The 26,901-nt window shown below is 39.6% G+C and overlaps 1 protein-coding gene across 1 annotated transcript; it reads left to right on the top strand.

Moving 5' to 3' along the window:
- The first annotated feature begins 1,780 nt into the window (after window positions 1–1,780).
- Window positions 1,781–25,293, top strand: MSH4 (mutS homolog 4). Its single transcript, XM_054384553.1, has 20 exons — window positions 1,781–2,195; window positions 2,710–2,874; window positions 5,045–5,208; window positions 5,836–5,946; window positions 6,987–7,102; window positions 8,119–8,292; window positions 10,627–10,799; window positions 11,560–11,627; window positions 12,071–12,145; window positions 12,545–12,609; window positions 13,147–13,316; window positions 15,664–15,800; window positions 16,222–16,325; window positions 17,094–17,218; window positions 18,891–19,091; window positions 20,235–20,353; window positions 21,043–21,171; window positions 21,994–22,168; window positions 24,683–24,771; window positions 25,108–25,293. Exons 1-20 carry the CDS (start codon window positions 1,781–1,783, stop codon window positions 25,291–25,293), a joined length of 2,961 nt encoding a protein of 986 aa, XP_054240528.1.
- The last annotated feature ends 1,608 nt before the right edge of the window (window positions 25,294–26,901 follow it).

Genomic DNA, 26,901 nt, shown 5'->3' with positions numbered 1-26,901 from the left:
TAGGTGTGCTTGTCCCTGCCTCTGTCTCCTGGTTGGGGCTGAGACCTGCACTCCAGAGAGCTGCTCTCCTGGATGGAGCCCTTGTACCTGTGTCAGAGTTCTTCACTCCATTCCACTCCCTATGAATCAGGCAACAGCAAGACTACTGTTTGCCTGAAATGTCAGGAGGTGTTTGGCTTCAAAAACTCTTTCAAGGACACACAACACAAAGGTTACACGTGAAGAGAGGATTTTATTTTTAGTTTTGTGAACCTGTTTCAGAGCTAATGCTCGCTAACACAAAGCGAGCATCACTGTGTAGCCAGGAGCAGGCTGATGCGTTCTCAATTTAGTTGGGAAAATCATCCTTTGCATTCTGGCAAAGGAAAGCCACAGAAAGTAGCAGCAGGAGCTCAGGCTAAGAACCCCCTGCTTCCTGAAGAGTAAGAACTTGAACACTGAAAATTGGTATCCACTACACACAAAAGAAGAAGAGGAAGTGTATGATACCATGGGGTATTTTCCAAAGTAAGACAGGCAATGATGACAAGCAGCAGAATTTTGTCTTCCAAAACTTGAGAGCCTGGGCTTGAGTGGTGCCTTGGAGGTGCAAGAGCAGTAGCTAGAACCAAGCCAGAAGGGCCCAGAGAAGCCCTGACAAAGGGCTGTGCTCAGCACTACAGAGGAAAGAAAGCAGCTCCTGGGGAACCCAAGAAGCTTCTCCACCATAGGAGCATAGAAAGTTTTCTCTCCCCGGATGCAGGGCACAAGAGGCCATCTCCATGGTGCATGAGCAGCAGCAGCAAGAACCAAGCCAAAAGGGCCTGAAGGAGCACTGACAAAGGGCTCTGCTCAATGCTACAGAGGAGAAGGAGAAGCTCCTGGGGAACCCAAGAAGCTTCCCGGTCCTCGGAGTCTAGAACATTTCCTTTCCCTGGATGCAGGGCCTGAGAGGTCATCTCTCTGGTGCATGAGTAGCAGTGAGAACCAAGCCAAAAGATCCCAGAGGAGGCCTGACAAGAGCATGTACTCAATGCTACAGAGGAAAAGAAGCAGCTCCTGGGGAACCCAAGAAAGATTCCCCATCCTAGGAGTATAGAAAGGCTACCTGAAGGGAGGTTGGAGTGGAGAAGGGGCAGCCTCTTCTTGGTGTCAGGCAATGGGACAAAAGGAAATGGTTTCAGCCTGCGGCAGGGGAGGTTTGGGCTGGATGCTAGGAAATATTTCTTCAGAGAAAGGGCTGTCTAACATTGGAATGATCTGCCCAGGGCAGTGGTGGAGTTGCCATCCTGAGGTGTTTAGTGTGTAGACCTGGTGCCTGGGGCCATGGTTTAGGACTGACCCTAAACTGGGTTGAAGGTTGGACTGGATGATCTTTGAGGTCTCTTCCAAACGGCTGTTTTCTGTGATTCTGTGACATCTTGCTATTTCAGGGAATGACCCCTCTGCAGATACAACTGATGAGAAGGCAGAGACTTTGCAAGCAAAGATAAGGTCAAATTGCTGAGATTCCCAGCCTGGTCCTCTCCCTGTTGCCTCAAATTTCGTCTAACAGCATCTTCTTTTGTAAAGACACATTCTACCTCAGTCTCGTCGTTTATAATGAAACTTGGTGGAGGCTCAGCAACTAAATGGGGCGTCATATCATTTACAGCTGTTCTAGTGGCTGTGGCTTGGCAGTTATTTTCCATAACAGCAGCGCCCCATTTCATCCCGGGAGTATGAAGCCCCTCTTACCGCCACCTCGGTACCGGGCGGCAGGCGGTGAGGTGGGGCCGCTCGGCCCGGGGACAGGCGAGCGATGCGGGCGGGAGGCGGTGAGCAGCCGCGGTCTGGTGCAAAGCGCGCGCGGCCTGTGTCGCCATTTTGCGAGGGGCGGTGCTGGCGGCGGGCGGGTGTGGCTGGGTCTCGCCCGGTGCCTGCCGTTGGCGAGGTGGCAATGTTCACAGCAAACAGTATGGCAGACACGCATGGGCAGGTGGCTGCATCGGACTCCTACACGGGCCGCGCCTCTTCCACGTCGGATTTGGGCGGGCGATCTGAGCGGACGCCCCGCTACAACCTGGGGCTGTTGCAGACGCCGCGCAGCACAACGGACAGCACCGGCGACTGCTCCAGTGGTGGGGTGAGGCCGGGCAGCTTAAGCGAGGAAGGCCTCGCTCCCAGCCGCGCTGCCCGTGGCAGCGGAGTGAAGTCCCAGGTTTCTGGACGAGGAGGTAGGGTGCGGTGCAGCCATCTTCAGGTCTTTATTCCTTTCGTTTATACCGCTCTCTTCTCTTGCGCTGGGCTTCAAAAGAGCTCTTAACAAGTCGCACTTCCACTGGTAAGGGGACGGCAGCATCTCTTCAGTTTAGCAACCCCTGGTTTTCATTCAACCCGTCAGAGCAATGGTAGTCGTTCCTCGCACTTACTTAAATAAATCTTTATCGTTCCCTTTCTGTAAGCTTTTTAGACAGCAGCGTCTGAGTTCTCTGCTGGGGTCAAGCTTAAATTGAAACACAAATACTTGTTTTATCTGAGACCTGAACCACAGGTTATGGGGTTTGGTTCTGCGGTTGGTTGGTTGGTTGGTTGGTTTTGAAGTGGTTTTGTTGATTTATTTTCGGGGGTATGTGTGTTTTTTCCCCTGGCCTTTGAATTAGTTATTTTATCCTTTCACTTAAATTATATACAATTCGATGTGTCTGTTTTCAGAAGTTTTTGTGTGCTTCTTTTCCCCCCTTTCCTCAGAATCATATTTTGGGGACAAAAGTTCCTACGTAGAAAATACTAGCACGTTGAATCTCACAAGCTCCTCATCTGTGCGAGGCCTGCATAGCACATACATAGCAAAACCACCCTTCTCTGCTAGCAGATCTGTTTGCAGAAGCCATACCCCTCTTATGGGATATTCAGGTAAGATTAACAGCTCTAAAAGAAAATAGCCCTGCTTAGATATCTGACCTTATTTTATTTAAACATACTTTATTTTTTTAGTGTGATACAGTGAGATACTGAATTATATTCAAAACAAAAAACATGTATTTTTGTACCACAGAGGATGCCTGCCAATGAAACGTGCACCCATAGGGGAAAATACTTTAGATACTAAGTTTTGGTATTAGATCCTCTTGACACTTACTTTGCATTCATATATGAATTATCAGTGTAGCTAGACTTTGGACTTTTTTCAAGTTGTCCAGAACTGAATTATTTTTTGGGACATGTTGATTTCTGTGCTGATTGAAGAGCCCAGATTTATGCACATTCATATCCAGGGGTGGTGGTTTTTATCTTTTAATGCATTGTACATCACATACTGGGATGCCGTTCTCAAGTTTCTTGATTCTAGAAGGACAAGAGGAAACATCCTCAAGTTGTGCCAGGGGAGGCTTAGGTTGAACGTGAGGAACGATTTCTTCCCCCTGAGGGTTGTTAAGGCGTGGCCCGGGATGCCCAGGAAAGTGGTGGGGTCCCCATCCCTGGAGGCGTTTCAAAGCCATGGAGATATAATGCTGCTGTAGTGGTGACCTGGCAGTGCTAGGCTAATGATTGGACTCTATGATCTTAAAGGTCTCTTCTGTGAGACCTTATGTATTTGTTTATGCTTGTTGTATTGTGTGACATTCGTTGATGTGTGTTGAAGACAGCATACACAGAATATCCTATTATGAAAAACACTGGTTGGTCCCTGTTTGTTTATCAATGTGACAAATAAAATTTGTGTAATCACCATACCTAATCTAAGATACTACTATCTTCACATTTTTATTTGCTTTTAAAGGAAAAGTTAATATTGTTATCAGGTGCTCCTGATTGGCAAGTAGAAGATTCACAATGAGAGTTATATTTTCAATGGGCCACAGGTGAAACTTTATGTGAATACTGTAGCTGACATCTTGTGTCCTACAGCACACAGGTGGAATAAATGAAGGTTCAGACTGGGTTTTGTGCAGTGTCAAAGATTTTGCTCAGGTGGTACCCAGTTGCAGTTCAAAACGAGCCTTTTATTTTTAAGTTCTTATATAAACTCTGATTGTGATCTTACCCTTACAGATTCCTGGTAGGATTAGTTTAGGGTGCCTTTTATATGAAAGCATTTTTCTTATTTTGAGTAGTTTAAATAGTTATTTAATAATGGCATCTTTTTTAATTCAATGATTAAATGAAGAATCTGTTCAGTTCAGCTATTGTAAAGTTAGTTTGGCATTTAGTTGAAAGTTAAGACTGAGATCATAAAGGGTTTTTCCAATTTGTCTGAGAAATTACACCCAAGTGTATTTAGTAGGTGCTTTTCATTGTGTAGTAATTACTTTAGTATTACTCAGCAAGTTAGGCATTTGCTCATTTGTATAGCAGATTTCCAAAGTAAATGTCAGTTGCTACTCCAACAGACTTTGGAAGAATGTAATACTATTTAGCAAACACAAAACAAAAATGAGCTGAGATAGTAAAAGAAGCACTGTATAGATATTTTTGGTCCTTCATAGAATAAAAGAAGTTCAGTATACTGAACTGAAATGACTTCACCCCATTAGTGAAGTGTCATATTTGGGAAGTACTGTAACTTAGCACTTAAGAGCAGTGCTTATGAAACAGTAGAGTGTAATTTGGTGTGTGGGATTATTGGTTACATTAATATTTCTCTGCAACTGATGCACTTGATTTTAACAAGTAGTAGTATCTGTGTGTCACTCAATTTAAAATGTTTAATCATAGGTGTGCCTTTTGACACATACTAAACATCTTATTTTTTGTTCTTTGGTAGATACAGTGGCTCAGAAACTGTATTTTCACATGCTACAGAAATGTGATTAGTTCTGACAGTCTTAAATGAATTCAATCATTCTTCAATCAGTCTTTTAGTGTTAAGAGTCTGGCATTCACACTTCAGAAAGTGTACCCAGTCTATAGGATATGTCAAGTAAGGAGTTCAGGATTTTTAAATTTTAATTAAGTTTGGTCAATTCAAAGGGCTTGCCATGGATGTGGGAATATAAACACACATTTCACTTGGAAAGTCAAAGCATGGTTTTGTGAATGTCAAGTAGTAGCTTGTAAATGAACATATGCAACTGTTTTACAGTTACCTCCTCATCTACAACGTCTGCTCACAGCGTTGCATCAGTTATTGTAGCTGTAGTAGAAGGAAGAGGCCTTGCCAGAGGTGAAGTAGGAATGGCCAGTATTGACTTAAAAAATCCTGAGGTGATATTGTCACAGTTTGCAGACAATACAACTTATGCCAAGGTACTGTTGCATACTTAATTGCTGTATCCTTTACTGGCTAATTATTGTGACTTATGTAATTATTGTGTCCTATGTAATCAAAATAACGGTAGGACTATAATTTTGCAAGGAAACTTCAGATTATTTTAATGGAAGTTGTTAACTAGTTTTAATGAGTTCATGAAGATTGCAGTTATTTCTTGAAAAAGATAAGACTGAGATAAATGTTGTAAGAGGAGATCAGAGCAAAGTCTAAATTCTCAATCAAAAGATAGTCAGACCTGTTGCATTTCTTTGTTTTCTAGAGCACCATTAATTTTTCAGCTGCAAACCCAGAAAGCTGCCATCTGTTGAGAACAAGTCATCCCATCTTAGCTGTCTTGCTTCGAAGACAAGCATGTTTCTGTGTTTAAATAACAGGGAATAGATACCTCTATTTATAATTTTTTTAGTTGTAATTTAGTTTCACATACGTTTGTATATCTGTATCTAAATATGTACAAGTTAGTACTTTGGTCTTTCTTTACGTGACTTGAACTGTGATTATAAAATAGGAGGATTCAATAATTCTTTATTGTCAGTTCCTTATTTCATAAAATATTTTGTATTTTATGTGGATTTTCACTGAAGTGCCTTTTCGTTGTTCAGGTTATTACTAAACTCAAGATTTTAACACCACTAGAAATAATAATGTCAAATACTGCTTGTGATGCAGGGAGCACAACAAAGTTGTTCAGTTTGATAACAGAACATTTCAAGGTAAGCTCTTAAATTTCATTCCATATTTTAGAGTTCTTGTTGATGACTTGTATGTGATTGCTGATTTGAGAGCTTTTCACCACTTCTAAAAATTTAAATGCAGTCAAATGTTGTGTTTTCTGTGATTTTTTGAGACCTATTTTTACCATGGTAAAGAATAATCTAAATGCAACTCGAATGGTACTAGTTCTAATCCTGACAATTACAGAGATGAGTGTATTACTGATTAAACATGAAAGTTTTGAATTGGTGGCATTGAAGTAGTTTGAGCAATACCAAACTCAGGAAAGCTTAAGAGATGAAATAATCAAGCATTTTCTTTTGCTGCTGCTTTGTTCTTTAAATCTGATAAACGGATGAAGCTAATGTATCACAGAATAGAGAAAGAGCACTGGCAGGGCAGAAGAGGGTGAGATGGACTAGTATATGTAATTTATGAGAATGAAAGCCTCAGAACTTTTAATAAAGCTGTGTTACTACTTCAATTGCTTCCATATATATACACACTGCTGATGGATTCTTCATGAGTTCACTTCTTGAGTTCTCTCCTTTTGCATAAATTGCTCATCACACTCTCAGTTACCTTTGACCTGCTGATCTTTATTTACAGTTGAAGGCTTGGTGATGATCCGTTGGGCTTACGCTGTGCCAAGGGAAAGATACTGTTTGAATGTCAGCATTGATGCTAGCATGATATCAACTCTTCCTGAAAAGTCATTCATTTCAACCAAACCCAATCAGAAATTTAGCATGGCTAGTTCTTGGGAGGAAAAACTATCCAAGAAAAACCCTGTGATAATTTGCTCAAAACAGCAGTATGAGCCTTTTTCTGTGTACTTGCTACCAGAGAGGAGAGATGAGTGACACTAGTGCAGCTTGTATGTGCTAATAAGTTGTAATGAATACTTCTACAAAGACAGGTGGTTGATAGTGTTTCCAAGAAAATCTATCACTCACTTGAAAAATAGAGACACCTGCCTGACAGAAAATTCTGCATAACTTTAAAAACTATTTGATTTTTTTCCCCTCCATCTTTGCAGAATGTGACTTTTACAACCGTCCAAAGAAAGTACTTCAATGAAACAAAGGGTTTGGAGTACATAGAACAGCTGTGTGCATCTGAATTTGGTACCATTCTCATGGAGGTTCAGTCCAAGTATGTGTAAAGGACAAATGTACTGTGTTCAGCTAAGTTTTTTACAGCTTTTTACTTAGCACACAAGTCTGTGGCATGTTACAAAAGTTAGAAAATTGTAACAGAGCTGTTCTTTTATTTTGGCCTCCAGTGTTTCTGATATCTAGAAACTGAAACAGCCTGTTACAGATACTTTTTTTTTTTTTTGCTATTCCCACCCCTCCCTGCAGCTTTCCACTTTCTCCTTTTCATTCTCCCCCAAAAGGTACAACTTCACAGCTGTGATTACCTTTCTTTCTGGGGTCAGCAAGTATTTTCCTTGTACCAACCATTTTAAGCAGTGATACTTGGTGTGCTGGGTCTTCATTGTTTAGTCTCTTGTTAGATTGTTAAGCCTGGAGAAAAGGAGGCTGAGGGGAGACCTCATCACTCCCTAAAACTCTCTGGAAGGGGAGGTTGGAGTGAAGTGGGAGTCAGCCTCTTCTCCCTAGTATCAGGTGATAGAATGAGAGGAAATGGCCTGAAATTGTGCCAGGGGAGGTTTAGGTTGGAGATAAGGATCAATTTCTTTTCTGCAAGAGTGGTCAGGCACTGCAACAGGCTGCCCAGGAAGGTGCTGGAGTCTCCATCCCTGGAGGTGTTCAAGAAACATGCGGACATGGGACATCGGGACATGGTTTAATGGCTGTGGTGGTGTTGGGTTGATGGTTGGACTCAATGGTCTTAGAGGTCTTTTCCAACCCAAACAATACTAGGATCCTATGATTCATTTCAAGTCACATGTAACTACCTTCACAATAGCAGCTATGTAGTGTGGGGTGTCAGATGTACAGACTCACAACAGTTGTATTTGATTTGTGTTTGTATGTGTGCTCTGCATTAGTTAGTGCATACTTAAAGCACACTGCTTTAGCAGTGCTGTCAGTCCCAGGAGCTGCCAAGCAGAAGTGTGAATGTGATTTCTGTAGTGCAGAGCTTGGGTTTGTGGTATTTAAATAGCACTATTCAACATTCATGAAAGATTGTTTCTTTCCAAGGTATTACTGTCTTGCAGCTGCTGCAGCTTTGCTAAAATATGTTGAATTTATTCAAAATTCAGTTTATGCTCCTAAATCACTGAAGGTGCGTTTCCAGGGGAGTGAGAAAACAGCTATGATAGATTCGTCATCAGCACAAAATCTTGAACTAGTAATTAATAACAGAGATTCTCGGTAAGAAAATTCAATTTACAAATTACACTTTTATATGTATTTCACCAGGTTTCCTTGATGTTGATGTCAAAGAGCTGACCATTCTATTTATTTCTGTCTGATAGAACTTATGTACCATTCAGAGCCTTTAAAAGAAAACATTTGGACAGTGAAATGCATTAAAATTCAGCACAAAATTTCCAACACAGGAAAGGTGTGATATATAGGCATCTTTACATTGATGTTTGCATTTTATTCAAGCTTATAAATCGTATTGATGCAAAGTGTCAGACTGTGAAGTGAAAGAGACAACATTTCTGCAAGAAGCTGCTTATGTTGGGTGAAAATGCCTAGGTTTTATTAATTTTACACAAGATAAACACTCCAGGCTTGAAAGGTTGCTTTTGAGGAATACTGGCCAACAATTTCTGTAGTGATGGTCATGTACAGTGGGATACTTGAGTGCATTGCAGATCTTCACAATGAGAACAATGCTTGGAGCACTTCCTTTACTTGCCTTCTAGGCAGAAGAAGCTGCAAGGCTTACCTTCTCAAGACTGTTATGCTTCTAATTAGATAAAGAAAGACCTGGAACTTGCGCTTTGCTGCCTGCCAAGTTCCAAGAGCCCCCTCTGTTGAGAAGGCCTCTCATCACCCTGATATAAAAAGGGGAGCCTGGAGATTCCTTTCTTTCCAAGTATTACTCATATAAGCCTCCTTCCACTTGGTGAGATGTCATAGATTCATTCATACAATGGCTTGAATTGGAAAGGACCTTCACAGATGATCTAGTTCCAGCCTCCCTGCTGTGGGCAATGACATCTTTAGCTGGATCAGTCCTCCTTACCCTTCTGCCACTGCTCATTTTCTGGTCTTTTTAAGAGAGTCTCAGAGTACACAGATAATTTCTCCATGGGTGGGAGGTACTGAGCTGCTTTCTGTTAATCTGTCATGTTCTGCCCCCAGTTTTTTTCTGCTTGCTCCATCCTTTCATCTGGAGCTGCAGGAGCCAGCCACTCTTCGGCTGGCACCCTCAGGAGCAGCTTGCAGCAAAATACTGCTCTAATTCCACAGGGGGTTCTGAGAGGAAGGGAGTTCACAGGAGGGAACTGAGTAATAGCAGACTACTTTGAATCTTTTTTAAGAGTTACTGCTGCAGAGTTTTTGCTAACCGATGGCCAGTTTGACCTGGGCCTCAGGTAGCTGTTTCCATGACAGAGATCTTACCCTACAGCCTGGTTAGATATCTTTGTATCAGATGTCGACAGGTAAAAGTTAATAGTACAGACCAGAAACATGTACATCAAGTTCTTGCACCACCATCGATTCTGGGGGACTTGCCTCTCATTTACTGTATAGGGAAATGAGCCCTCAGTTGCTTAAAGGCAGGCATGTGGATTCGATTCAGATGTAGATTTCCCCTTAAGTATTCTCATCAGTTGCTTTATCTTGTAAATATGCCCGTAGTAAAACCCAGGGTGAATTTCTCTCTTTTTAGTTCTCTTGACTATTGCTTTGGTCTTGTATGCCATGGTATTTCAGGAATTTCTGTAGGCTTTGTCCATGTATCTTCATGCTCTTTGGTTTATATACTTAGATTTCTTCCTATTCAAGTTCTGTTTTCAATCAATGTGTCTGACTCCAGTGTTTTCCTTAGCCTTTTTTCAAGCCAATAGCATTGAAGGTTTCAGTATTCTAAAACTGTTTAGGTGTGTATTAGATGTAAAAGTTACAGGCTGCTTATTTTAAACAGATACAATCAAACTTTAAGGTTGAGACCTTGGGATGTGTAACATGTGAAAGCCAAGAACATGAAAATAGTATTTATAAATCGTAAGTATGATACCTGGTTTTTGTATTCTCTGTAAGTCAGTTCTTCAAACAAAATAAAAGCATGGCTTATTTCTTTCTTGGGCTTCTAAGTGTTTTAAGTAATTTTCAGAAATGTATTTTGATTAAACATGGTGATTAGTGTTTGATCTCAGAGTGTAGTTTGTCTCCTTTTGCAGGGTTAGTTTGGTTTGTTCTTAATTAGTTCAACTGAAGGGAAAATACGGACTACACCACTGCAGGAGGAGTAAAGTACTACTACAAAAAATGAGAATACTGAATACAAATGTATTTCTATGCTTTGGAAAATTATATAATGAGGGCTAATATTATGTTAAATTACATTAAATTAGCTAACTTCCTAACCTACTGTAGTTCATATAATAACATGGCAAACAGGGATGTGCTAAGCATCCCAAAAGCATGCCTCAAATTGATGGGATACTCTTACCTGAAAACATCACTTTACATTTACCGTCTTTATGTTTTTTCAGTCTGTTTTTCACATCTATTTTGTTTTCAAAGGAATGGCCACACTCTTTTTGGTGTCCTAAATTACACTAAAACTCCAGGTGGAAGTCGAAGACTTAGATCCAATATCCTGGAGCCACTAGCAGATGCTGAAACAATTAACACGAGACTGGACTGTGTTCAGGAATTGCTCCAAGATGAGGAGCTCTTTTTTGGTCTTCAAGCAGGTACAGTTAATTTTTAAATACATAATATTATATTTCTTTTTAAACATTTTTTCTAAATGGTGAAAGTATGCAGTCTGACTCTATGTTTGAAAAGTTGGGGGTTTTTTTTGTGACTTGTTTGGTGGGCACTTAAATATTTTTATTTTTAAGTAATCTTTGTTGTAATAGTGATATTTTTCTGAAGTATTTTGCTAAGAGAAGTGAATTTATCTGATAAAGTCAGTGACCTAATAGCTTTTTCAAAGAATTAGTGTGTGTCTCTTTACCTTTATGGCTGGATAGGGACTATGTTGGCAGTATACATGTATACATAATCTATACATTAAAAGTATCACTGACATATTTCATGTTATGTATGCAATTTTTTTTCCATTGCTTCATAAAACATAGTGGTCCAGACAAATGTAAATAAAAAATACTATACCTGAGTCTGAGTTAGTTCACCCAAAGCTGGATTATGTAATCTTAATCATAAGAGAAATATTATTTCATCTAACAAAAAGAATATCACTGAACTGATGATGTATGTCCAGCTGTACAATAATCCCTACATGCTTAGGTATAATAAGTGTAATTACAACAGAAGAATTTAGATAGCAGCTATTTTTAACCTATATTTCACCCTGGTAAATAATTTCTGGTGATAGAAAGACAAAGGTTAGCATAAGTGTCACTAAGTAATTGTGTGTATTAAAAAAAATACATTAAAAAATGTTACAATTGCAGTTTAATTTCTGGTCTGTTTACTTTTATTTTACAGTTATCTCAAAATTCCTGGATACAGAACAACTACTTTCAGTTTTGGTACAGATTCCAAAGCAAGATACAGTATGTTTTGAAATACAGCATAGAAAACCAGTTATTTGGCTCTAACATGTAACATATAAATGTGATAGCTACAAATATGTCTGCTATAATAAGGAAAAAACCCCTGCACCTTAAAAAAACATGGAATAATGCTACTGTAGGTTTAGAGCTGTATATATGCAGAAAATGAAAAGAAGTTTTCACAGTTTGGGTTAGCAGTGTTCTCAGTGCAGACATGAACATATTAGCTACTGTGAAGGAAACTATCACAGTAGGTGATGTAAGATTCAGGTAAGCTTTTTATGCAGTTACACTCAAGTTGTCAAAGTGAGTTTATAAAGCACTTTGTAAGTTTTCATTAAAAGTATAAACCTGATAACAGTATGAGTTCTGCTAGTTCTTAAGTACTTTTTTAAACAGGTAGGTAGACAAACATCTCCATTATTTGTCAAAATTTTCAACAGGTTAAAACTGCTGAATCAAAAATAACTAACTTAATCTACCTGAAGCATACCCTAGAACTTGTGGAGCCTCTAAAAGTAAGCTGTCATTTATTTTTGTTTCTGAAGTACAGCCTGTTTTATCTTTATGTAGTGCAGTTTGTTAAATTTCATAGAATAGAATATGTCAAATTGGAAGGGAGTGATGAGGATCATCAAATAAAAAAACCCCAACTTTATATCTTCTTTAATACTGCCGATAGTCTGTTATTTTTAAGGCAGCTGAAAATATGTGTTTGAGTCTAATACTCTGAAGAACTGGATTCATACCATTGCCTGGAAAATTGCTATTATAACAAACATATAACTGAAACTCCTCAGATTCCATGAGCTGCTTATGCAACTGGTGACAAACCCCAGTGAAGGAAGGAACTTTGAGTCCTTCAAAAGGGCTTCAAAAACAGTAACTGTTCGTGTCTGTGCTTTAATCTTCAACAGGCTGCTTTAAGAAACTGTAACACAGCACTACTAAAGGCTTACTACAATTCTCTTGATGATACAAGGTATTTATGATAGTTCTTTAACTAGAATGTCACCTTTTCTGAGAATTTATGTAAGATTAAAAATACTGTGTCTTTGCTTGGTTTTGGTTATATCTCAGATATTTAGTGTAAAAGCTGATTTTTGTTAAAAATTCTAATTTTCAACTAGCAAACAAAGGGAATAAGTCAAACAACATTAGATATGATACTGCAATTGCTGATGAACTGCAGTCCTATTTTTTGTTTCACAAGTAATTCAGAAAGGAGAAGCAGTATTTTCCTAAAGTCCCCATAGTAATGCAAAAATCAACTCTTGCCTGTATGTTTGAGAAATAATTTATACCTTCCAAAGATCTGAATGATATCTTTGGGCAGTCTGGTACACAGTCATGCATCATTCTGAGGTGAAAATAGACCTGAAATTTAGTGTTTGGTTTTAACAGAAAATAATTTGCTTCAGTTATTTGTAATGCTCTTATTTGTGATTTTGGGATGATATTGCAAATAAAAATTGTAAAGTATTATGTAGCTAATTAAGCAACACAACTATAATTACAGATTTGGAATTATACTTGAAAAGATTACAACTGTAATTAATGATGACACAAGATATACAAAGGGATGTTTGAGTATGAGGACCCAGAAATGCTATGCTGTGAAGCCTAACATCAGTGAATTCCTTGACATAGCACGTAGAACATACACTGAAATTGTTGATGACATAGCAGGTATTTCTAAACCAAGATTTCTATGCATTTGGAGTTGAAAGTACATTGTACCTGGCATGTAGAAGCCATGTGCTCCTATATATTATAACCTCATGTGAAAAGAGTTTGGTATTGGTATAAACTGATGGTCATTGAAAAGCAACTGAAGTACTTTTGAGCTGTATATTGAGATTCTCCTTTTGTAGATGAACACTGTTATATTTTAATGAAGTTGAACAAGTATATTTTTATTATGATATATCAACAATGTGTTGTTCTTTATCCCTGATTACCATATATAATACTCTGTTCCTTCTTATCCCCTAAAAGTACAAAAAAGTTATTTGAATTTTTTAACTAGAATTATTCCAACTAAAACATTCTGCATAAAACAGGTAAATCTGTTCTGAATTAAAATATCTGAGTTCTTTGTTATTTATATTTTTAGCAGCCTTGATCTGTCACTGGGCTACTTTTTTGCCAAGATATTAAGAACTGGAAAAATATGAATGAAAGGCATTATAGCATAGCATAATGACTGTTACTATGCTTTAGTAACCTTCCTGTTTGTCATTAAGTCAAAATAGAGCAAAATAGTTATCTTCTTGAAGTCCAACAAGGCCAAGTACAAGGCCCTGCAGCTAGGTCAGGGCAACTCTCAGTATCAGTATAGGCTGTGGGATGAGTGGATTGCAGAGATCTTGGGCATCCTGAGGGACAAAAAATTAGACATAATCTGGCAATGTGTGCTCACTGCCCACAACACAAATTGTATCCAGAGATACATAAAAAAGTGTGACCAGCAGGTCAAGTGAAGTGATTCTCCTCCCTCTGTCCTACTGTGCTGAGATACCATCTGGAGTACTACATCCAGCTCGCAATCATCAGCACAGGAAAGACATGGACCTGTTAGAGAAGGTCCAGAGGAGGCTACAAAAATTATCAGAGAGCTGGAACACCTCAGCTATGAAGAAAGGCTAAGAGAGTTGGGGTTGTTCAGTCTGGAGATAAGGCGGCTCTGGATGACCTTTCAATATCTAAAGGAAGCTTGTAAGAAGAAGGGAGAAAGACCTAACACTCCCAACTCTCTCAGCCTATCCTCATAGCAGAGGTGATCCAGCCCTCTGATCATCTTTGTGGCTTCCTCTGGACCCCTTTTTAATGGGCCTGTTGGAGAGGACTGGATGAGGCTTAGAGCAGGCTTATCTAGTGAAATATGCCTGTGCCCATGGCAGGGATTTGTGCTAAATAATCTGAGGGAATTGGGATTGTTTAGTCTTGGAAGAGGCTGAGGGGACACCTCGCTGCTCTCTGCAGTTACTTGAAAGGAGGTTGCAGTGAAGTGGGTGTTGGTCTGTTCTCCCTAGCATCCAGTGATAGAACACGAGGAAGTAGCATCAAGTTGCACCAGGGGAGGTTTAGGTTGGATATTAGGAAGAATTTCTTTCCGCATGAGTGGTCAGGCATTGGAACAGGATGCCCAGGGAGGTGGTGGAGTCACTGTCCCTGGAGCTGTTCAAGAAACGTGTGAACATGGCACTTTGGGACATGGTTTAGTGGCTATGGTGGTGTTAGATTGATGGTTGGACTCGATGATCTTAGAGGTATTTTGCAACCAAAATGATTCTATGATCTTCAAAAGTGCCTTCCAACTTAAACCATACTGTCATTCTATACCCAGAATGTCCTGAGTTGCTGGTCTACATTGTAAGTGGTTGAAACATGAGAGTGGGCAAGCTTGGAGCAATCGGTAGCAGGGAAGCACCACTAAGTAACTCCATCCTTTATTCTTACGGGAATACCATACTGCTATGTTCTCTGCAGCATTCAGAATCAGAATTCAGAATATCAGTCCATATTCTCCTGATGGCTAACAGTTTTCACATGTGGTATCTTCTCAGCTAGAAACGAGATGGATTGAAGGGCGATTACAAACATAAAGCATTACTCCCTACCTGGGGAAGAAAATGTTGCTTAGAATCATGAACTGATTAAGAACTGAGAGTCCCTAGTCTAGGGTTCATGTTCTGTCTACTGATGAGACATTGATGCTATATGCTTGAGCAAACTGCCCTTTCCATAGTTAGGCCCGCCTGGAGTTGATCACCTGCATGAATTGTCTTTAAAGGACACATGAATTGATCTGATTCTTCACTGGATTTCCCACCCCCCCCATAACTTTATAAAGCTAAATGTGTTACATTATTGTGTCTCCCTGGAGACTCAAGTCCAAGGCCTTTTATCATTTCACTCACCTGACGTGCAAAGCATTCGTCATGCCAACACTACGCATCTTTGTGCCAACACAGACTTATGTATGCAGATAAGTGTACAGAATTGAGGCCAAATCCTTATCTGTGCTGTGTAGGTATGATAACACAGCTTGCAGAGAAGTACAACCTCCCAATGAGAACAAGTTTCAGCTCTGCCCGTGGGTTTTTTATCCAGATGAATATTGATGCTTCGACGCTACCGAATGGCCAGCTTCCTTCAGAGTTTACAAAGGTAGCTGTAGGAAAGAGGTTTCTCCTGATGTTTTTGTGTGCCTGATGTGTATAAAATGTATAATACATGAATAATACACAAATTATACAGTAATTTAATCAACAGTTAAGATAATTTCAGTGAAGATAGCTAGAAGTAAAGGAAGATATAATTGGTATGTTTTTCTAACCACCCTGTTTCTAGTAACATGTAATAGAGGCAGAGACATGCAATTAACAGGTAGTTATGTTGTGTGTGATCACATTTGTCTTGCTGAGAACTATATTCTCTTATGTATTTTTCATAAAAATTTATATAGGAAAAATGAAACCAGGCATTTTTTTTTTCCATTTCTCTCCCCTGCATGGTTCCCAGTTTGCTTTATAGAGCCTATTTTTGTTTCTGATAATAAGTTCCTACTGTTTGTTTGAATTCCTTGTAGATCACTAAAATGAAAAACACCTACAGCTTCACTTCACCAGACTTAATAAAAATGAATGAAAGATGTCAGGAGTCCCTGAGAGAAATATATCACATGACCTACTTGTAAGACCATTTAAAACTTTAACGTTTGCTAAGTACATGTACTTTGTTCACTTAACTATTTACATGTCTTATTGGTGCTATCTCTCTGTTAATGGCTGCTTAGAGAAACAATCCAAAGCAGCTGATCAAATCTCCTTACTGAGGCAAAAATCCCCTCACAATGTGTGTATTGTGTTAAACATGATTACAAATCCATAGGCATGTGTTCATAAGGGTGGCCATCATATTTGTTACATCTTTATGGGGAAATTAGCTACACAAAACGAGACAATGCATTAGTTTTGTAATGCAGAATTGTTACTTTTAATCAGTTCTTGGTGGAAGTGTCTATTCCTGTATTTTGTCCTTCCTGCAAGTCATGGTGCTCCGCTGTCCATTTCAGAAGGCTTATGAAGCGGAATGTTGCACGTAGCTTTCATGGGAATTCTTTCTAGAAACCATGTGGGGCTGTATTAATTTAAAGGCCTAAGGGAATTATAGTCACATTTGATGTATCAATAAAAATACTTGATTCCATAGCTATATTTGTAGTTTATTGTCTTTGTGAAGCTTTCTGGTGAACTGTTAGTCTTTGAGCTCTTTGATCTGAGCTGATGGTGTAAGATCTTAATTTGCTTAATAGAGCTGTAGACATTTGCTTGCATTTGGCAGAGACACTTGCATTTTACGAGGACCCTCATGTCCATACGTATGCAATATGAACATTATGAACTTGCTTTGTCTCTGTAAGCTGTATGAAGTGACAGTAAGCATTGTGTCTTACTCCAGAATAGTGTGTAAGCTGCTGAACGAGATCTACGAGCACATCCACTGCCTCTACAAACTATCTGACATCGTGTCAATGCTGGACATGCTGCTTGCATTTGCCCATGCCTGCACTCTTTCTGATTATGGTGAGTTTCTTCATCATGGGTCAGATAAGGACCCCCCCCATTGGAGGATATCCAGGCTATTTTGTCTGGTTCTCCAAATCTCATCATTTATTTTCTTGGATCTCAGCAGGCTTCAGGTAAGTGTCTCTGCTCTGTCCTTTCCAGTTTTGTGATGTTCTTTTCATTCACTGAAATTCCATTCTGCCGTTTAGCTGCTGTAAGCCTTCACAGCCAGTCTTCACAAGATGGCCAGTTTAAACACGTTTTATTCAAAAGCACAAAAGCTGTGAGCATTGAGTTCACACTTCTCAAATGGCACAAGACAACATAAGCAGATCAACAGTACATATATACTGTAAACCAAAATGCCTATCTGTTTATCTGCTTTGGTTTCTGTAGCACTATTAGACATTTCTGGAAGTAGAGACTTCTAAGGATTACAGAATTGTGTGTTTACCTGCACGTTCATCCTGCTTCCCTAGTCCAGTCCTGCAATGTACAAATGATCATATTGCCTTCAATTCACATTGACCTGAGCTTCTTATCTACAACACAATACTAAATCTGGTCTGGAAGCTATCATAAGAGTTTTATTTGCTCATCATCACTGATGTTGCTATGTGATTTCCAGCTCATGAGCAGGATCAGTTTACTTTGCAGTAGGGACTGTGAATCTTCATGTGCTGATGATTCCAGTCAGGGCAGATGAATTGATGTGAAACTGAACCGGGCACTGCTGTGTGTATGACATCACATCAATGATGTGCACAAGTTTTCTTCAGCAGTAATGATAAGAGTAAAACCATAAATCTACACCTGCAGTTTGCACAGCCAGGTGTGAATGCATTTTCACCAAAAGAAATGGACTGTCATTTGTAGTTTTTAGTCCTCTTTGCCACTTGATTCTCTCATCTAAATCATTATCTGTCTAAAACGTACACAAGATAATTAGAATTCCCCAAGGCTTCCATAGAAAAACTCTTGGCACTTCTGTCCTGAAGGCTGCTTCATTTAATCAGACCAAATTTAACAACATTTCTTTGTTAGCCTGGGGTACTGCCATTGAGGTAGATAAAGAAGAGGCATATGGAATAGGCTTGCAAAAGAACAGAAGGTGCACATAGATAGTCCCAGTATCAAGTGGATCTATGTAGGCATAGGATACACCCAAATAATCAATATGATAAAATACAACACAAGTAGAAGGAATGCTGCTTTGTCATGTCCCATGCTTATATAATAAGGTATATCTGTAGTAGTAACAGAGTTCATGGTTCCTGTACTTTATATGCTTCTGGTAGTATAAAGTATTAAAAATATATTAGCTGTGAAACTGGCTTTCAGATTTTCTGCTTTAATTACTTGTCAAGTTTGGCTCTTTGTATTTTCCTTTATTACTGGGGTGCAGCCCTACTTCCTACAGAAGACAAGCACAGCAGCAAATTTAGAAGGGAAGCATTCCTTGCAGGATTGTTTCATGGCAGTCAGAATTTGTACCTGAAAGTGGCTGGTACTTCTTTCCAAGTGCTCCATGTTAGGCCTGCTCACTACAGGAAAGTGAAAACCAGGGTGTCAGGTTTTGACTGAGTTTTAATTTCTGCTCTGCAAGAATTTCCTTTGAAATGCAGCAGTTCAGTAATGTGAAGATTTCCTTACTAACTCTGCAGTATTGTGTGTCCTTTTCCTCATGTAGTTCGTCCAGAATTTACGGATACTTTAGCAATCAAACAGGGCTGGCATCCCATTCTTGAAAAGATAGCTGTGGAAAAACCTGTGTCTAACAACACCTATCTGACAGAGGGCAACAATTTTGTCATTATTACAGGACCAAATATGAGTGGAAAATCAACATACCTAAGGCAGATTGCTCTCTGTCAAATTATGGCACAGATTGGTGAGTAAGGATGTACTGTATTGGCAATCTTCTGCAGCACTTTTATTGTTGTCTAGTTAAAAATATTCACAAAGTGGAATGATTTGGCTTCTAGAATAAGATTCTATCTAATTAGAATCAGGTAATTTTTAGTTTGTTTGCTCCTACTAGTTCTTGTGCTGGTGGCAGTAGGCCATTTAAAGGTTTTGGGTGTGCCACTGGAATCTTAGGGGGCTCTCTCTGGGTGTCTGGAAGCCTCCTCAGTCTGCCTTTAGAAGCAGGGTTGTGCACCTGAATTCTTAAGAGCACCTTACCCCAGTCTAGCACCTTATGCTAGACTGACAGTGAGTGATCTTCAAGCGTGTCTATATGTCAGTCATCCAAAAGGAGCCAGTGAGCATCAGTTATGAAGAGAAACATGCTTGCAGCCAAGGGGAATTAACAGATAAATAAGCAACTACTTCAGGTAAAGGTAGTAATAAATGCTGCAAGGTTCTATCACTGAAATAAGAAAAGGAAAACAAATATTTGTATAGTCTAACTGTGAGTCATCCCTGTGTTCTGAATTCCTCATGATTTTTGCTTTAAAGAGAAAGGTAAATCTAATAGCACAGGGGAGAGATCTTAACAGGCTGACCAGAAAGAAACTACTTAACAGTGGAGAATAAAATTTATCCACCATGTGTTTTTGGGGCCAGTCCCTAGCAACTGCAGGTTCTTCAGAAGTTCTCTCAAAAACATGAATTTAATATGATTAAAGTAGACTGTAAAGGGCTGAGAGTCTGCTAAATGTAATCCAATATAATCTTGGTTTGGGGCAACTCAGATTCCTTGGGATTAGTAACTCAGTGGCTACAGAAATCTAAATGAATCCTAGTGTTCTCACTTTTGCATCCCTTTAGACTGGTACACAGCTTCACACATGATTTCTTAAGCTTTTACTGAAAAGCTTATTTAATTATAGCATCTATATAATATTTTTTTCTTACAAAGTAGAACTTAGTGTTAGGAAATTTTTATAGAATGAGATGAATTCTCTACAGTGTGTAAAGAACAAATGTAAAACTAGGGGTTTATTATTTTTTTTCTGCCCATTGATGTATTCAGGTAAATTGGTATTTGTCACACTAATAGGAGAAAACTCTTATTTTACTTGTTTTGTAGGTTCTTATGTCCCAGCAGAGTATTGTTCTTTTCGAATTGCAGAACAAATTTTTACCAGAATAGGTATGGATGATGACATAGAAACAAATGCATCAACATTCATGAAGGAAATGAAAGAGGTATTAAACACAGCTAATCCAAGGTCCAAGGCCCAATTTTACTGTTAAGATAATAGAAATGGCACTAGTGTGTTTCCACTGAAAGAGTATGCTTTGAAAAGTAGGTGGAATTTCAGCCTTCATTTGTACCTTGCTTATAAACCCCAGAAACTCAGGAATATCCATGGAATAACACTAGATGTCTTTAAAGGTCATTTGGATGCAGTGCTTGGGGATATGGTTTAGGGGTGAAACTTGTAGAGGAGGGTTATCAGTTGGACGTGGAGATCTCAAGGGTCTTTTCCAACCTGAATGTTTCTGTGTTCTTAAATAAAAATATCCCAATTTGAATACACAGCAGTGCTCTCTTGGACAGTAGTTTCAATGTTTTGTTATTTCTGAGGTCTTAAATCATTATTTGTAGGAGTCAAAGCATACTTAATTCTCTCCCAAATTGATATGATTTTGAGGGAAAGTTGTAGTTCAGTGGAAAAGAGAAAGAATGCTGTAGTATGAGCCTTTGGTTAGAATTGACAACTCTTTGGAAGCTGTGAAAAGGTAAAATTTGTGGATCTGACAAGATATTTTTTTTTTAAATTTCTGCATTGTTTCATCTGAATAACACAAAATATTCCTATTAAACCTATTCCTGGGGTTTTTAAAAAAAGAAGGCATTTGTAGGAATGCTAACACATTAAATATTTTCCTAGATAACTTACATCATCCAAAATGCTAATGACAAGTCACTCATCATCATTGATGAACTTGGCAGAGGTACCAGTGCTGAAGAAGGTATTGGCATTTGTTATGCTGTTTGTGAATACCTGCTGAATTTAAAGGTAATTCTGTTTTGAAGAAATTTTAAACCATAGAATTATTTTGTCATACTGAAAATAAATGTATTATTTTCTTAAGATCTGACTTCAGTTTTGTAGAGATTTCTTGTCTAAATATGGTATTTTTCATAACTAGTAGAGTGTAAAACTCACGGTGATAAGACACTGACATAAACCAGGCTTCTGTTCACTGATTGATGTGATTTAAGCTTAGCAGGCAGCCAAGGCCCACCCAGCTGCTTGCTCACTCCTCCACAAGGAGAGAAATGGAAAGGTAGAAGTGCAAAAAGGTGTGGGTTGAGACAAAGACAGTTAGCAGGAAAAGTGAAGTGAAATAAGGAATTCCTTCACCACTTCCCATGGGCAGGAAGGTGTTCAGCCATCCCTGGACAGCAGGGCTCCAACATGTGACAGTGACTCGAGAAGGCAAATACCATCACTCTGGAGATCCCTCCTTTCTGCTGCTTCTCCCATCTTTTGTTACTGCATCATATGAATGTCCTGTGACTTCTGATGTTAATTTCCTTCGAGGAAAAAAAAAGGGAGAGTCACCAGCTGAGAAAGATATCCTGTGCAGCCTGCTCTGGGTGGCCTAATCTTAGCAGGGGGGGTTGGACTGGATGATCTCAAGAGGTCCCTTCCAACCCCCACCATGCTATGATTCTGATTCATCACTTAAAAGATTTTAATTTGCTTCGGTAATTTTAAGACAGCTTTTCAGTATTTTGTAGGAAACCCTGGGCATCTGTGAGATAATTTTTCTTATTTGTTGCAATGTATTCCAGGACTGTTTCTGAAATTTTCTTTCTCGTTTCCGTATTTTAGGCATTTACTTTGTTTGCTACACATTTCCTGGAACTGTGTCATATAGATGCTTTATATCCCAATGTGGAAAATTACCATTTTGAAGTGCAGCACGTGAGAAGCAGTGCAGGAAATAAAGAGAAAATTGCCTACACTTACACACTCTCTAAAGGATACACAGAGGAAAAGAATTATGGTAATGGATTCCACTGTAACTCAATAAAGATTATGTAAGAAAGTGTTTTAGTTACTAGGCAGTTAACAGTGTATTTCTGCTGAATTTGTATCTCTTTCACAGAGTAGTAACTACAGACAAATAATATGTTGCAAATATTTGTGTGTTTTGAGTAACCACATGGTGATAAAGTAGTTTGGGGTATTGCGAAGAACTGAAATCAAATTTATAGTGAAAAAAAGCATTTTATTAATGTTGGTAGCTACTTGACTGACCTCAATTTAAATGAGATGAACCCATCTGGGGCTTTTTTGCATGAGATGAACTTGGTGCTTTTTAGTCTGGAGAGGAGAAGGCTGAGAGGGGATATGATAAATGAATATCAATATCTGAGGGCTGGGTGTCAAGAGGGAGGGGACAGGCTCTGCTCAGTTGCACCCTGTGATAGGACAAGTGGCAGTGGATGTAAACTACAGCACAGAAAGTTTCACCTCAACATGAGAAAGAACTTTGCTGTAGGAGTCACAGAGCACTGGAACAGGCTCCCCAGAGAGGTTGTGAAGTTTCCTCTGGAGACTTTCAAGACCTGCCTGGATGCATTCCTGTGTGACCTGTGCTAGATTCTATGGTCCTGCTCTGGCAGGAGGGGTTGGACTGGAAGATCTCCACAGGTCCCTTCCAACCCCTAACATTTTGTGATCCATCTGACAGCACACAGTACTTGAGGTGATTTAATGTCTGTGGAAGTGACTGAAAGTTCTGGAGAGACTTAAATGGCAATGCCAAGGTTTGTGTTGTGTAAAACACTCCTCTTGTCCACCACAAGTAGTGACCTATCACTTAAGCAGCAGCTTGGTCCTTGTTGAGTAGCAAAAAGGAATCCAGTTTCTTTTAAAAACGACAGGAGTTTTACTATGTATCAGCCTAAGGTGATTTTGAGCATCATTGTTCTCAGGAAAGTGGGGTTACTTCTTTTTTAACTTTGGAATAAATCAGTCATGCTGAAGGGATTGATGGATTATGGATCAATATGAGTGAGTGACAGCGAGGCGTAAGCTGCCTGTTTTAAAGAGGTACAGAAATCCCTGTTTCCAAATAGAATTCTAGAATCAGTCAGGGTGGGAAGGGACCACAAGGATCATCCAGTTCCAACCCCCCTGCCATGGGCAGGGACACCTCACACTACAGCAGGCTGGCCAGAGCCTCATCCAGCCTGGCTGCAAACACCTCCAGGGATGGAGCCTCAACCACCTCCCTGCACAACCCATTCCAGGCTCTCACCACCCTCATGGGGAAGAACTTCTTCCTCACCTCCACTCTCAATCTCCCCACTTCCAGCTTTATTCCATTCCCCCCAGTCCTGTCACTCCCTGAAAGCCTAAAAGTCCCTCCCCAGCTTTCTTGGAGCCCCCTTCAGATCCTGGAAGGCCACAAGAAGGTCACCTCAGAGCCTTCTCTTCTCCAGGCTGAACAGCCCCAACTCTTTCAGTTTGTCCTCATAGCAGAGCAGCTCCAGCCCTCTGCTTATCCTGGTGGCCCTTCTCTGGACACCTTGCAGCATCTCCATATCCCTCTTGGAATAGGGCCTCCAGAATTGGATGCAGTACTCCAGGTGGGGTCTCACCAGAGCTGAGTAGTACATTCTGAAGTAGGATCCTTGATTTAGGTGACATTTAATCAGTAGGAAATGAGCTACACATGACTTTTGCAAACTAGTGGTAACTGAAGATTACAGATTTTTCCAGTCAAGCTTCAATTACCTGGGCTTTAAAACGTTTCTTTAACAAGTTTCTTTCCCTTGGGCAGTAGAAGCTCAATTTCAGCTTCTACATAACCACTAACTCAGTAAAATTGTATGTTTAGTGTTCTCAGAGAACAGGAGCCCTTTAGTAACTCACTGTTAGTATCTTGGCTTTACACTACACAAGCAAAGTTAGATTCTGAGAGAGTATGAGGGCTCTCTTGACCTTTTTTCTAAATTTTTAACCGTGTGGTTTTAAAGCACCTGTGAAGCACAGTATTTCCTCAGAACAGTCAGGGTCAGAGGCAGAAAAAAGTTTTACATCTCTTTCTTACCCTCACTAACTGGCAGTTTGTCTGAAGTTGGAACATATGACATCCATATCCACTGCACATCAGTATTTAAGTGAGAGCACATTTAGTGCCACTTCAGTATTCTCCAGCCTGCCAAATTAAGAAAGTAAACAGAGAAAGCTGCCACCATCACTGTGCCATTTTTTTTCCTTTGATTTCTAATGTGTCTTACCTTGTCCAGCAACAGTATAACCACAGTAACTTCCTGTGAAAGTGCATCTTAGAGGTAGTGTTACAAAGAAGTAGGCTCTCAAAACCATAATGTTGTTTGTTTTGTTGGGATTTTGTTGTTAAAAAAAAAATCAGAGAAAATATATTAAAATCATCTTAATAAAAATGGAAAATTACCCTTTTAAAAAACAGGCTAAGCTAATTCTGGCAAACATAGTGTGGAAGGTAGGGGAATAAAATTACATCTTGGTTTGTGTTCCATATGTTTAGGATTAAAAGCTGCAGAAGTTTCCTCTCTACCATCATCTGTAATTTTGGATGCAAAGGAAATCACAAATCATATTGCAAAGCAAATTTTGGTATGTACTGGACAAATCTAATTACGTAATTCCTAGTTTTTGTAAAACTCAAATGTATTTTCAGCTTCTGAAAGGCTACAGGATAAGTACTGACTGGTTTTATGAGAATAGATTTCATTAAAAGTTGTATTTCTGGAAATCATTCTAGCAGATGATACTGAAATCCTGACACAAAGCAATCCTGGGGTTTAAAGGAGTATTGGATGTAAAGTTAGTGTACAAACCAAGAGTCAGGAGATAAGAGAGAGAGGCTGGAAAATAGCTAGTATTAAGTATTCTAATAACAGAACAGCACTGATTTAATATTTTAATGCAAGTGTATGTTTTTAAGAACAGCACAGGCAGAAAAGCACTCCTGAGATGATGAAACAGAGAGCCATCTACCACTTAGCAGTCAGGCTGGTTCAGACTGCCAGAAATTCTCGCCTGGACCCGGACAGTTTGCGCATCTATTTAAGAGGCTTGAAGAAAAAGTACGAGGAGAGTTGTCCTGCAGCTGGAGAAAACGATGAGCAGCAGTGATGTGTAACGTGGGCTGTTGCTCTGGTTTTCAGCACTGCAAGATGATGCTATTTTCTTCCATAGCATTAGAAAACAGTGCAATTCACATGTTTGAGTTCTTAGTCTAAATTATACTTACTACTGAAAGACCATGCCCTTCATGGTTCCTCCCCCCCCTTCCCAAAAGATACCTGAAATAAAAGCATTTACTTTGTATGAGGAACACAATTCTTTTTGAGAATGAACTTTTATCCTTTTCATTATTTTGGAGACAAAACAGTTGCACGTGTTTTCTATATGATGTACTTGGTATTGCAGCTTTTACATCAGAAACCAAAGATCTTGCCTAACAAAAAGCAGTTTTTGAAACGTGGGCCGCTTGTCTCACATAGGCAAGCTCTACTTGCACTGTGGAACATGCACCTACAGATGCAAATCCTGTTGTTATGTACTCAAGGAGTGTTCTGGCTCTCAGTCATTATGTTCTTTACCATGTGGGTAGTGGATCACTGGAACAGGTTGTCCAGGGAGGTAGTTGAAGGCCCATTCCTGGAGATATTCAAGGTGAGGCTCGACAGGGCTCTGGGCAACCTGATCTAGTTGAGGATGTCCCTGCTGACTGCAGAGGTGTTTGGACTAGATGACCTCTGGAGGTCCCTTCCAACCCAGATCATTCTATGATTCTATGACAGAGGCTGTCCAGAACTGCTTCCTGTCCAGCACCTGGGTAGCCAGAGCTTTTTTTGTAACACAGTAACAGCAAATTACTGTAGTAGACACCAATTGTTTTTTGTTTAGAAAGTGAGTATCCAGAAATCAATATCAAGTTGAATATCCTTCTGCCTTCATTTTTTTTATTTTTAAGTACAACTTCATGGGTGACTACAGCCATTTATTCCATCTTGAAGGAATTTAGCTTTTCTCCCTCTTTCTAACTAACTTTGGCATATCTATACCATTTATACCATCTATACCTATAAGAAATATGTATGTTTCTGTGTATATAAAATTCATTATGGGTGTACCTATAAAATGGGTAATACACAACAGTGCAATATCTAATTTATAACAATGCATAGATACAGGTTTGTGGGGGATTTTTTGATGTCTACCCTTCTGAACATACCAGTGCAACAGAAAAACGTTTGTAGTAGGCACACTGGGATTTTATTACCTAAAATCTTTTAATTGATTTAAGCTATTAACCACAAGTCCCCTCTATTAAGGCCGTAAATGCATCAGTAATACAAAACAGTCTGCCTCAGTAAGGATGATGGCAGAAAAAAGCATTTTGTGTTCAGATTTCTTAGCAAGAGAAACCTGAGGGTAAGGGAAGTAAGTTTCAGACATTGACTGACCAGGCTGCAGATTTCCTTGAGGAGTCAGCCACCACAGCACCAGAAAGAACAGATCCAGAGGTTGTGGCCTGGGAGCCTTGACCCCATCAGAGCCATTTTCACCTTCCTGCAGATCCTTTGGGCACACAGAGTCCATCAACACTGCCCAAAGGTCTCTCTCCACGTAGTGCCCCCAGGATAGCTGAGGTGAGAGGTGTTCTGGTACCACAGACAAAACAGCCCTCATGTCCTTGGACCCCTCTTTGGTGTGCTGGAAACCAAGCAGAGGAAG

Source organism: Indicator indicator, chromosome 10 (genome assembly GCF_027791375.1).
Source record: "Indicator indicator isolate 239-I01 chromosome 10, UM_Iind_1.1, whole genome shotgun sequence".
Classification (NCBI taxonomy): Eukaryota; Metazoa; Chordata; class Aves; order Piciformes; family Indicatoridae; genus Indicator; species Indicator indicator.
This window is presented reverse-complemented; position numbering and strand designations above follow the sequence as displayed.